The sequence below is a fragment of the Symphalangus syndactylus genome, chromosome 11 (genome assembly GCF_028878055.3).
Source record: "Symphalangus syndactylus isolate Jambi chromosome 11, NHGRI_mSymSyn1-v2.1_pri, whole genome shotgun sequence".
Lineage (NCBI taxonomy): Eukaryota > Metazoa > Chordata > Mammalia > Primates > Hylobatidae > Symphalangus > Symphalangus syndactylus.
The window spans coordinates 26289612-26300365 of record NC_072433.2 but is presented as its reverse complement, the minus strand read 5'-3'; the positions used below and the strand labels follow the sequence as shown (position 1 = coordinate 26300365).

General features: G+C 58.8%; 2 protein-coding genes across 2 annotated transcripts in view; one reads left to right on the top strand and one right to left on the bottom strand.

The window, feature by feature from the left end:
• Positions 1–283: 283 nt before the first annotated feature.
• HSD11B2 (hydroxysteroid 11-beta dehydrogenase 2) lies at positions 284–6919 on the top strand. Its single transcript, XM_055298586.1, has 5 exons — positions 284–617; positions 4691–4903; positions 5020–5205; positions 5311–5448; positions 5648–6919. Exons 1-5 carry the CDS (start codon positions 353–355, stop codon positions 6061–6063), a joined length of 1218 nt encoding a protein of 405 aa, XP_055154561.1. The 5' UTR covers positions 284–352; the 3' UTR covers positions 6064–6919.
• Positions 6920–7386: 467 nt separating this feature from the next.
• Positions 7387–10754, bottom strand: part of ATP6V0D1 (ATPase H+ transporting V0 subunit d1) — a 43465-nt gene continuing 40097 nt past the window's right edge. The window contains exons 5-8 of the mRNA XM_055298591.2: positions 8631–8708; positions 8328–8504; positions 8150–8227; positions 7387–8046 (exon numbers count right to left, since the gene is read on the bottom strand). Of these exons, the coding sequence (XP_055154566.1) occupies positions 7885–8046; positions 8150–8227; positions 8328–8504; positions 8631–8708 (495 nt within the window). The 3' untranslated portion in view covers positions 7387–7884. The remainder of the gene's footprint in view (positions 8047–8149; positions 8228–8327; positions 8505–8630; positions 8709–10754) is intronic.

The following is a 10754-nucleotide window of genomic DNA, read 5'->3' as shown; positions in this document are numbered from 1 at the left end:
ACCGCCCGCAGCCAGGCGGCTCCTCGAGCGCAGCAACTTTGGGACTTTGTTCCGGCTTTTTCCAAATCGAATCTGGTCGAGGGGGCGGGGCGGGGGGGGGGGCACCTGCCCTGCAGGGGGTGCCGGGAGAGAAGTGAAGGAAAGCCCCGCCCCCGCCCCTCCCGCTCCCCGCCCTCTCCCCCGCCCCCGGGGCTCTTTATAAGCTCGGCCCGAGGGCGAGCAGGGAAAGCGAGTGTCCCTCCTGCGCCCCAGGCCGGTGTTCCCCCGCACTCCGCGCCCCGGCCTAGACTCTCTCTCTCCCCGCTCCCCGGCCCGGCCCCCGCCCCGCCCCGCCCCAGCCCGCTGGGCCGCCATGGAGCGCTGGCCTTGGCCGTCGGGCGGCGCCTGGCTGCTCGTGGCTGCCCGCGCGCTGCTGCAGCTGCTGCGCTCAGACCTGCGTCTGGGCCGCCCGCTGCTGGCGGCGCTGGCGCTGCTGGCCGCCCTCGACTGGCTGTGCCAGCGCCTGCTGCCCCCGCCGGCCGCACTCGCCGTGCTGGCCGCCGCCGGCTGGATCGCGTTGTCCCGCCTGGCGCGCCCGCAGCGCCTGCCGGTGGCCACTCGCGCGGTGCTCATCACCGGTGAGTGCGCGGGTCGCGGAGCGCGGGGACTCCAGGCTCGAGGGCGGGACTGGACACTCACAGGACTGACTCCCCATGGGCACGGCCAAGGCGGGCTCCTCAGCGCAAGAGTGGGAGAGGTCTCCACCCCTGGGTGCAGCGAGCGAGCCAAGTAGGGAGCGAGCGAGCCAAGTAGGGAGCGCCCGGCACCTCCCCAAGCCCAGGTTCACTACCTGCCGCTGCGGGGAGTGTTGGAGGGAAAGTGAGACAGGGAGTGGGCAGGTTCGAGAAGGAAACTGACTGGTGGCTGAGAAGAGGGAACCTCCTGGAGTTTGAGAGTTTATGCCATTCCGTTCCCCAAGAGAGCAGTCACAGGGGACTTTGGAGGCCTTGAGAAGGGAGGATCGTTACCCCTTGAACTCTGCCTGACATCCCCACCTGAGATACCCGTCTCCCATTCCTGGGGCCAGAGGGAAGAGCTTAGATGGGGAACTTCCCCACCCCACCCATCCCCCACTGGCTGGGATCCTTGGAGTTCAGAAAAGCTTGAGGTCACCATGAGGGGCAGCTGGACATTCAGCTTTCTGTCTAGCCACCCACTGCCAAACTGCTGAGGCAGTAGTTCGGAGCCTGCACCCGGCACCCCACCCCCAAGCCCTTCTGGTCCTCTGTGCCCAGGAAAGAGCTCTTGGAGAGCTGGGCTCAGGTGCCTCTGGCCTCCTAGCTGAGCTCCTTTGTCTGGAGCAGGGAATAAATCTGTCACCAGAGGGAGGGAAGGGGAAGGGGGGCTGGAGGCCTGGCCGGAAGTGGGGAGGGGGAGAAAGGCCAGGGGGCACTGACTCCATTGCATCGGGGGAGGAGCAGCCTGGTCTCTCCCCAACACCCATGGCTTTGGACAGGTGCTCCAAGCTTTGTCCTTGCACTGGGCCTCTGCTGGGGCAGCCAGCAACCTGGCTTCTCAGAGACCTCGGTCTAGTAGGGGCCGTGTGTGATCAGATGGGGCTGGGAGAATTTTCTGGAGGAGGAAATCCTTGAGTGGGGCCTCGGAGGATGAGTGGAGATACGTGGAGTATGAAAGGGATCTCAGATCAGAGAAAGGATGTGGGACAAAGGCTTAAGGCAGGAGTACACATGGTCTCTGTAGGGTACAGCCAGTCTGGCTGTGGGGGTGGGGAGAAGGGGATATGAGGTGGTTTCCTTGGGAGGGGCCATGAATCAGGTAAGAAGCCAGACTGCTGAGGGAGAGTAGGGGGGAAGGAGGCACAAGGGTCTTTCGCTCCAGCAAAAATGGTAGAGATGGGGAAGCATTCGGGCTGGACAGGAGAGACCCAGGTTCCAGGAGCAGTGTGAAGCCTCAGCGGACGCCAGTTTCAGGGGTTTGAGGGAGGAAAGTCAGCAGACACCCCTGGTATGAAGTAGGGGCCAGGTTGTGGGCTCTGCCTCCGGGGACAGGGCAGATCCCTTCCTGCTTTATTTGTGAGCCACCTCAACAGGACCCAGGCCATCTGCAGGTACTAGTAGCCTAGCTGGGTAGTCTTTCCTGAGGTCTCACCTCACGCCTTTGTGCTGCTGCTGTTGCTTCTGGCCTTGAGCCTGAGAGAGAGGTGAGAGGAGGGATGCTTTCTCTAACTTGGGCTCCCCCGATCTCTGGTTGCAAAGCTGGGGTTGGGGGAGAGAGGACCACCCAACCTGCCCTGTACAAGCATCAGTAAGCCTTTAAGTTTCCCAGGGCCCGAACACTTGGGGGTTGTCTCTCAACACCCGGCTGGAAGACAAGTAGGTAACCAGGTTTGGCCTCATCTGCCAAGAACACTGTGTTTTGGGCCTGGCAGAGCTGCTACTCCCCCTCTCCCTCCTAAAAATGCCCAGAGAACCACTTGCTCAGCTGTGGGATCAGGGTTTGGGCTGAGGATCAGGTGCCTGTGTGCACACGTGTGCACATGTGTGCGCCAATCGGTGGTAGGGATTGAGCCCGTTGTGAGAACATCCAGCAAGGTTGGAAGTATGTACAGGTATCTGAGGGTGTGCACGCGAGCAAGAGGGTGTGCAAGATGTGGGTGATTGTTGGGACCACAGAGCTGAGGCCTGTGGTCAGCTCAGGTCAGAACTGGGAGGTCTGTTTCCCTTGGGAGAACCTGTCTGCTCTGAGAGGGACCCGGACAAGTGCACATATGCATGTGTGTGTCTACACACACACACACACACACACACACACACATGCTTGCCTCCCTCTCCAAGGCAGACTTGCCTGGCAAGTACCCCTCCTCAGCAGGAGCTCGAAGACCCCTGCCCAGTGCTGTTTTCAGTAGAGGGAGTGGAGCTGAGATGGGGAGACAGTACTGAGCGGTCCAGGAGTAGGGAACCGGAGCTGCTTTGCAGCTTCTGTTCCAGAAGATGGGGGTTGGGGGGCAGGGTTGAGGGCCAGGGGTGGGAGCAGGAGCAGAACAGAAAGCCTCCCCGCTCACTGGCCTTTCCCCTTCCCTCACTGGCTGCCCATGGAGCCAGGATCAGCATGGGAACAATCAAGGAGGCTTATCAGTACTATGGACCCCTACACTGGCTCTGCCTGGTGGTTCTTCTCTCCGCATACCAAAGACAGAAATTAAGCCTCTAAGAGTGGTAACTGACCTCGGTCACACTTGGCGGGGGTGGGAAAGGATTCAAATGTAGGTCTGTTCTCTTCTTCATCTATCATGGTCCCTGTCCTGGAGGCAAGTAGTCTGGGGCTCAGAAAACACCCGTTGCCACTGACTGGAATTCCAAGGGTCTGGGTGAAGTGGGGATGGGCCTCCAGCTTGCCTCCAGCCTGAAAAAATAGTAGAGGGTGTTGAGGCTGGGAAGGGAGGTGGGGCTCATGTTGTACAGGGCCTGAGCCAGGGAGCTTGGGCTTCATTCTGAGGACTGTGGCAACCTTGGAAAGGTTTGCAGCACAGAGGGATATTGTCATTTTTGGAAAGATCCCTTTGTCTGCTTAGGTAGAAAAGGGCTTCAAGAGGGCAGGATGGGACAGGACTACAGAAGGGGCTGCTTCAGAGTCCAGATTAAGGAAGGAGAGGCGTGGGCAGTCAGAAAGGAAGAGAAGCCGGATGTGGTGGCTCACATCTTCAATCCCAGCACTTTGAGAGGCCAAGGTGGGAGAATCACTTGAGCCCAGGAGTTCAAAACCAGCTTGGGCAACATAGTGAGACTCCCATCTCTCCGAAAAAATTTAAAAACCAGACAGGCAGGCTGGGCGCAGTGGCTCACGCCTGTAATCCCAGCACCTTGGGAGGCCGAGGCAGGCAGATCACGAGGTCAAGAGTTAGAGATCAGCCTGACCAACATGGTGAAACCCCGTCTCTACTAAAAATACAAAAATTAGCCAGGCCCGTGGTGATGTGCACCTGTAATCTCAGCTACTCAGGAGGCTGAGGCAGGAGAATCGCTTGAACCCGGGAGGCAGAGGTTGCAGTGAGCTGAGATCACGCCACTGCACTCCAGCCTGGGCAACAGAGCGAGACTCTGTCTCAAAAAAAAAAGAAAAAACCAGCCAGGCGTGGTGACACAGGCCTGTAGTCCCAGCTACTCAGGAGACTGAGGAGGAAGGAATGCTTGGGCCCAGGAGGGGAGGCTGCAGTGAGCCAAGATCACGCCACTGCACTCCAGCCTGGGCGACAGAGCGAGACCCTGTCTCAAAAAAAAAAAAAGAGAAAGGGAGGCTCCTACTAATACTGTACCTGTGCCTGTAATTAGAGCTGTGGCCTGAAATCAAGAAACCAGAACCACATTGGGGCCTGGGACTGTCCCAGACCTGACCTGTGTGAATTTGGGAAGCAACTTAGTATTACTAGGCCTTAGTTTCCTCTTCTGTAAGCACATTAGTGGGGTAGCCATGGGGAGTCAGGCAGATGACAGCTGTCACAGTTAGTGCCCAGGGCTCAGCTAGAGGGGCAAAGCCTGCCAGGGATAGGCCTAGGGAAGGAGTTAGGGTTGTTGACTGCTGGTGGCTTGGGTTTGTAGGGGCCTGGATTCCATCCAGACCCTGGTGATTCTGGGGTTGTCTCAAGCTGGGCTGAGCCACAGTGGAAGTTCACTGACTGCCCTGGCCTGGCCAGGCTGTGACTCTGGTTTTGGCAAGGAGACGGCCAAGAAACTGGACTCCATGGGCTTCACGGTGCTGGCCACCGTATTGGAGTTGAACAGCCCCGGTGCCATCGAGCTGCGTACCTGCTGCTCCCCTCGCCTAAAGCTGCTGCAGATGGACCTGACCAAACCAGGAGACATTAGCCGCGTGCTAGAGTTCACCAAGGCCCACACCACCAGCACCGGTCAGTGGCAAGTGTCCACCAGAAAAGGGTGTGGCAGGGGAGTGGGAAGGACACGGGGACTGGAAGTTTGCTGCTGGGCTGACCTAAGGCTTCCCTCCTCTGCTCTGTGACCCCAGGCCTGTGGGGCCTGGTCAACAACGCAGGCCACAATGATGTAGTTGCTGATGCGGAGCTGTCTCCAGTGGCCACTTTCCGTAGCTGCATGGAGGTGAATTTCTTTGGCGCACTTGAGCTGACCAAGGGCCTCCTGCCCCTGCTGCGCAGCTCAAGGGGCCGCATCGTGACTGTGGGCAGCCCAGCGGGTGAGTGCCCACCTTACTGGAGCAAAAAGGAGCCCCCTGGGGTGGGGGAGGGCTTAGGGAGCCCCTTGCCGAAGCTGAGCTGCCCCACTCCCAATCCATCTGCAGGGGACATGCCATATCCATGCTTGGGGGCCTATGGAACCTCCAAAGCGGCTGTGGCGCTACTCATGGACACATTCAGCTGTGAACTCCTTCCCTGGGGGGTCAAGGTCAGCATCATCCAGCCTGGCTGCTTCAAGACAGGTGGGAATCAGGGCTGGGGGTGGGGTGAGGGTGGGGAGTGGGGCTGGGAATGGTCTTATGGCAGCAGGTCAGGTTTGATGAATGCTCGTGGTTTTGGTTGGGTGTGGTTTTGGCTGGAGACCTGGCACAGGTTAAACAGTCCTAATTGGCTTTGGCTCCCCCAGCTGACCCCGCTCTGACCTTGCCACTCCTTCCCCAGAGTCAGTGAGAAACGTGGGTCAGTGGGAAAAGCGCAAGCAATTGCTGCTGGCTAACCTGCCTCAAGAGCTGCTGCAGGCCTACGGCAAGGACTACATCGAGCACTTGCATGGGCAGTTCCTGCGGTCACTACGCCTGGCCATGTCCGACCTCAGCCCAGTTGTAGACGCCATCACAGATGCGCTGCTGGCAGCTCGGCCCCGCCGCCGCTATTACCCTGGCCAGGGCCTGGGGCTCATGTACTTCATCCACTACTACCTGCCTGAGGGCCTGCGGCGACGCTTCCTGCAGGTCTTCTTCATCAGTCACTGTCTGCCTCGAGCACTGCAGCCTGGCCAGCCTGGCGCTACCCCACCACAGGACGCAGCCCAGGACCCAAACCTGAGCCCCGGCCCTTCCCCAGCAGTGGCTCGGTGAGCCATGTGCACCTATGGCCCGGCCACTGCAGCACAGGAGGCCCCGCGAGCCCTTGGTTCCTCCCCGAAAACCCCCGGCATTACGATCCCCCAAGTCTGTCCTGGACCCTGGCCTAAAGAATCCCACCCCCCAGGCCAGGCGCGGTGGCTCACGCTTGTAATCCCAGCGCTTTGGGAGGCCGAGGCAGGCGGATCAGGAGGTCAGGAGATCGAGACCACGGTGAAACCCCGTCTCTACTAAAAATACAAAAAATTAGCTGGGCGTGGTGGCAGGCGCCTGTAGTCCCAGCTACTCGGAGAGGCTGAGGCAGGAGAATGGCATGAACCCGGGAGGCAGAGCTTGCACTGAGCCGAGATTGCGCCACTACACTCCAGCCTGGGCGACAGAGCGAGACTCCGTCTTAAAAAAAAAAAAAAAAAGAATCCCACCCCCACTTCACGCCCACTGCCGATGCCCAATCCAGGCCCGGTGAGGCCAAGGTTTCCCAGTGAGCCTCTGCGCCTCTCCACTGCTTCATGAGCCCAAACAGACCCTCCTGGCACGACGCTCTACCCTGAAGCTTGGAGAACTCCGCTGGATGGGGAGTCTCATGCAAGACTTCACTGCAGCCTTTCACAGGACTCTGCAGATAGTGCCTCTGCAAACTAAGGAGTGACTGGGTGGGTTGGGGACCCCCTCAGGATTGTTTCTCGGCACCAGTGCCTCAGTGCTGCAATTGAGGGCTAAATCCCAAGTGTCTCTTGACTGGCTCAAGAATTAGGGCCCCAACTACACCTCCCCAAGCCACAGGGAAGCATGTACTGTACTTCCCAGTTGCCACATTTTAAATAAAGACAAATTTTTATTTCTTCTAAAATGCGGCAGGTGCTGTTTGGAGGGGGTCACTGGCTGGCTGGCTGAATGACACGGTGTGGCCATGTGACAGGGTGGCAACTCCTGGGGCTCAGCGTGGAGGCTGGGACTCCCCTGGTAGACTCTGTGGTTCACACCTCCCCCTCCTCCACTGACCTGGGGCAAATCATTTAAGACCATGGGTTTCCTCATAGTGAAATGGGGGTAATGACACTGATCTCAATTGCTTGAAGCAACTGGGGAGGCCAGGGGGGCCTCCAGGGCCAACACCTAGCTCCCCAGGCCTGTACGTATCTGAGCCTCCAACAGAAGAAGGGGCTATCTTCCTGGGACTCCCCAACCCTGAAGAATCTCGGCTGCTGACTGAGGGAGGGAGGTGGAGGATTAGGCAGGGTTGCTTAGCAAGGTGGGGTCACGGGGGAAGTTAGGGGTCATGGAGAGGTACTAGGGCCTAAACGAGACAGCAGACAGTTGGGCTTAGAGAGGGCAGTTTTATTGTCTCAGAGGGGCAGGGCTGAGGGAGGGAGCTGAGGAGCAACATCCCCTCGGGCCCCAAGGACACACACACTCTATCCTTCCCGTAGGCCATGGCTCTGGGAGCAACCCACAGAAGGGAGAGGAGGCTCAAACTGCCCCCAGGCCCCAGGGTTCTCAGGTTAGGGAGTTAGGGAGGAACATGAAAGTGACCACATGCTTCTTAGACACATCAGCGGCTGTAAACACAGGGCTGAGGGGGCCTCCTTGCTCTGGAGGGGGTCTTGGTCCATCCTTGGTGCGGGGGGTGCCCAGCCCCTTTTCAGGCCTAAGAACAGTCTCTAAGAGGGTCGGGAGAACTGGGCAGCTGCTAGGACAGCGTACTACACCCCGGACAGGCAGGTGAGCCACAGGCTTGTCACAGACCCCACCCCCGCCACACACACACACACACACACACACACAGAGTGCAATTGAGAGCCTTGGGCCAGGACGCTAGAAGATAGGGATGTAGTTGTCGATTTTGGCGCGGTGGCGCTGGGCGATGCATTCAGCGATCCACACGATATTGCGACACTCCTGCTCCTTGAGCTTCACAAAGGCATAGAAGACACCAAAGTGGAACTGGTTCAGGAAGGCCAACTTGTTCAGCTTTACCTGCGGACACAGGCAGATGTGGTGTCCAGGTGGCCATGGCCACAGAGTCAGGTCTAAACCACCAGGTTGGCCTCCCTCTGACAAGCAGACCCTGCAGACTCACCTCGTGCTCAAAGAATCGGTCCTCCAGTGTCTTGTCTCCAGGGTTGCTACCTGCACCCTCGAAGAGCAGCTTGTACTCCTGGCCAGGGGGGTGGGAGGAAGCACGAGCATGAGGGTTCTGGGTGGGGGTGCTTGGTGACAACACACCCAACTGCTGTCCTGCCAGCTGGGGCACTCACCGGGTAGTAATCGGCCACATTCTTGACCTGCTCATAGTCGTCAGCCCGAGCCAGCTGCGCCAGGCCCTCAGGGTAGAGCCGCCCACAGTGTGGAAAGAGCTTGGCACGGTCCTCTTTGGACAGCTCTGTGCCGAAAGAATTGATGGTGATGATGAAGGCGCGGCGGTCTGCTTCAAACTGTGGAGCCAGTGCACAGGTAAGGAGAGAGGGAGGAAGAAGGAAGCAATAGCCAGTCAGTTGGCAGAGCCTCCCCAGGCCAGGGCTAGCGGGCACCAGCAGGCAGGAGAGCGGACAGGCACTCACCTCCAGGATGGGGCACATGGCATCGGCCGTAGTCCCGCCTAGTAGGGTGCAGAACTTGTAGAAGGACTCCAGGTAGGCCTGTAGAGAGCATGGAGCTTGCTCAGCACAGGCAAGGAGGCTATGGAGGGCTTGCTAGGCACAAGCCCTCACAGCTCCCTCCTCCCCTCCCTAGCCCCTTTCAAGGTGGGTACAAGCACACCCATGGATGGGCCAGGGCAGCCCTTACGGCAAAGCCAATGAAACACTTTTGTGAATCAGCCAAGTGGCAGCTGCCCACAGCCTCCCACCCAGGAGTGCCAGGGCAGGGCCCACCCAACTGTCTGCTTCAGGTTACAGTCTCCTTCACCCCCTCATCTCACAGAAGGCTGGGCTCGCAGGGGTCCTCTGACTTTCCCCTGCTGCTCTGCCTTCCTTTTCCCCAAATCTTTCCAAACCTCCCCTTCCTCAGCCTCTGAAAACCAGGTGTGGCTGGATGCGGTGGCTCACGCCTGTAATCCCAGCACTTTAGGAGGCCAAGGCGGGTGGATCACGAGGTCAGGAGTTCAAGACCAGCCTGGTCAAGATGGTGAAACCCCGTCTCTACTAAAAATACAAAAAAATTAGCCAGGCTTGGTGGCGGGTGCCTGTAATCCCAGCTACTCGGGAGACTGAGGCAGAGAATTGCTTGAACCCGGGAGGCAGAGGTTGTAGTGAGCTGAGATCATGCCACTGCACTCCAGCCTGGGCGACAGAAAGAGACTCTGTCTCAGAAAAGAAAAAAAAAAAAACAGGTGTCTGTGGGCTGGTGAGGAAAGGCCACGCCTGAAAGTCCACAGGGATGGCAGGGACTGAGTGCCCCCGGCCCTCTCTGCCACCTTCCCTTACAGAACACCTCCTCCTCCCATCCTCCAGGCAGCCCCTCAGCATCACACAGCAGGAACAAAATTGTCAGGCCAGTTCCTGCTGAAGGATGGTTATTGCCTACACGGATGTCAGCTGGGCACAGTACAATGGCAGGCACATGGGCTGCCGGCGGGAACAAGCACTCCCTGCCCAGGCAAATTGGATCTGCTGGGCATGAGGAAAGAAGGGGTCAGCCCAGGCCCGAGGTCCCTCCCAACGCTCACTCACAAAAGCAGCCATGCTTCCTCCCAACACCTCTCCATGCCAAGGAAGGTGGATGATCTTACAGGCCCCATGGGAAGCTCCCTTGTAATGGCCACCCTCCACTCAGACCTCCCTGGTCCCATCTGCTGGCATGGGCTCAGAGACTCTGGCTCCACAGGCTAGAGACTATTCTTCCAGATTGTAGGCAAGGGTTGGATGGCATGGAAAGCTTTTCATACTGAGGTCTGAACTCCAAGGTGTGGAGACCTTTCCACCAACCATCAGCCAACTTGGGCTCACAGGCTCTGCTGGGTGGTGCTCCAAGAGAGATGAGATGAGACCCAGGAGTCTGTGAGCCCAGGCCTGCCCTGGCCAGCAATGCTGGGCAAGCCCGACTCAGGGGAAGGCCTGAGAGTGACCTCTGGGATCACGGGAAACAAAAATCTAGGACAGATCAGGAAGTAAGAAGCCTGGAAGAGAGGGTTGACTCCAGCACAGAGGATCCCAGGAATGAGAGGGCCTGGGTGGCAGAGACAGCTGCCAACTCCTCCCATGGCTTGGTGGTACCTTTCACAGTCCCTCTAGGGGTCTGTCCCCAGCCACCTCCTTCCCTGTGGCCAGCCAAGCTGGATATGTCAAAAATCGCACAGCCTGCCCAGTGGGGCCTGCACTTCTTATTTGTGGGGGAACCAACCAACCAGGTCTTGAGCTCCATGCTCTGCTACCCACCCAATTGCTTAGCCAATCTGTACCAATCCCAGGAGAGGCTGATCCCAGGGTCAGGGAGGCTGGTGGGACTCTCCTCTGGAGGCTAGGGCAGCTAAAGAAACTGGCAAGATCCCAGCAACCCCGGTACCAAGGTCACCTTCCCACCCCCGCCCTGTCCCCTAGAGTCTGCCAATCCACGGCTGCTGCACTAGCTGCCTACTGTTCCCACCTGCTGGGTGGTTAAGGGTCCGCCTAATCTCCCATCTGTGGTCACCAGGCTGGGACATCGCCTGACAGGCTGGCAGTCCTGGCACAAGGCCCACAGCATTG

Bases quoted from the DNA above. Each gene is read 5' to 3' on its own strand.
- HSD11B2 (XM_055298586.1), top strand. From the start codon at position 353: ATGGAGCGCTGGCCTTGGCCGTCGGGCGGCGCCTGGCTGCTCGTGGCT. The intron at 618-4,690 runs GTGAGTGCGCGG...TGGCCTGGCCAG, and splicing joins TCGCGCGGTGCTCATCACCG to GCTGTGACTCTGGTTTTGGC. The intron at 5,206-5,310 runs GTGAGTGCCCAC...ATCCATCTGCAG, and splicing joins GACTGTGGGCAGCCCAGCGG to GGGACATGCCATATCCATGC.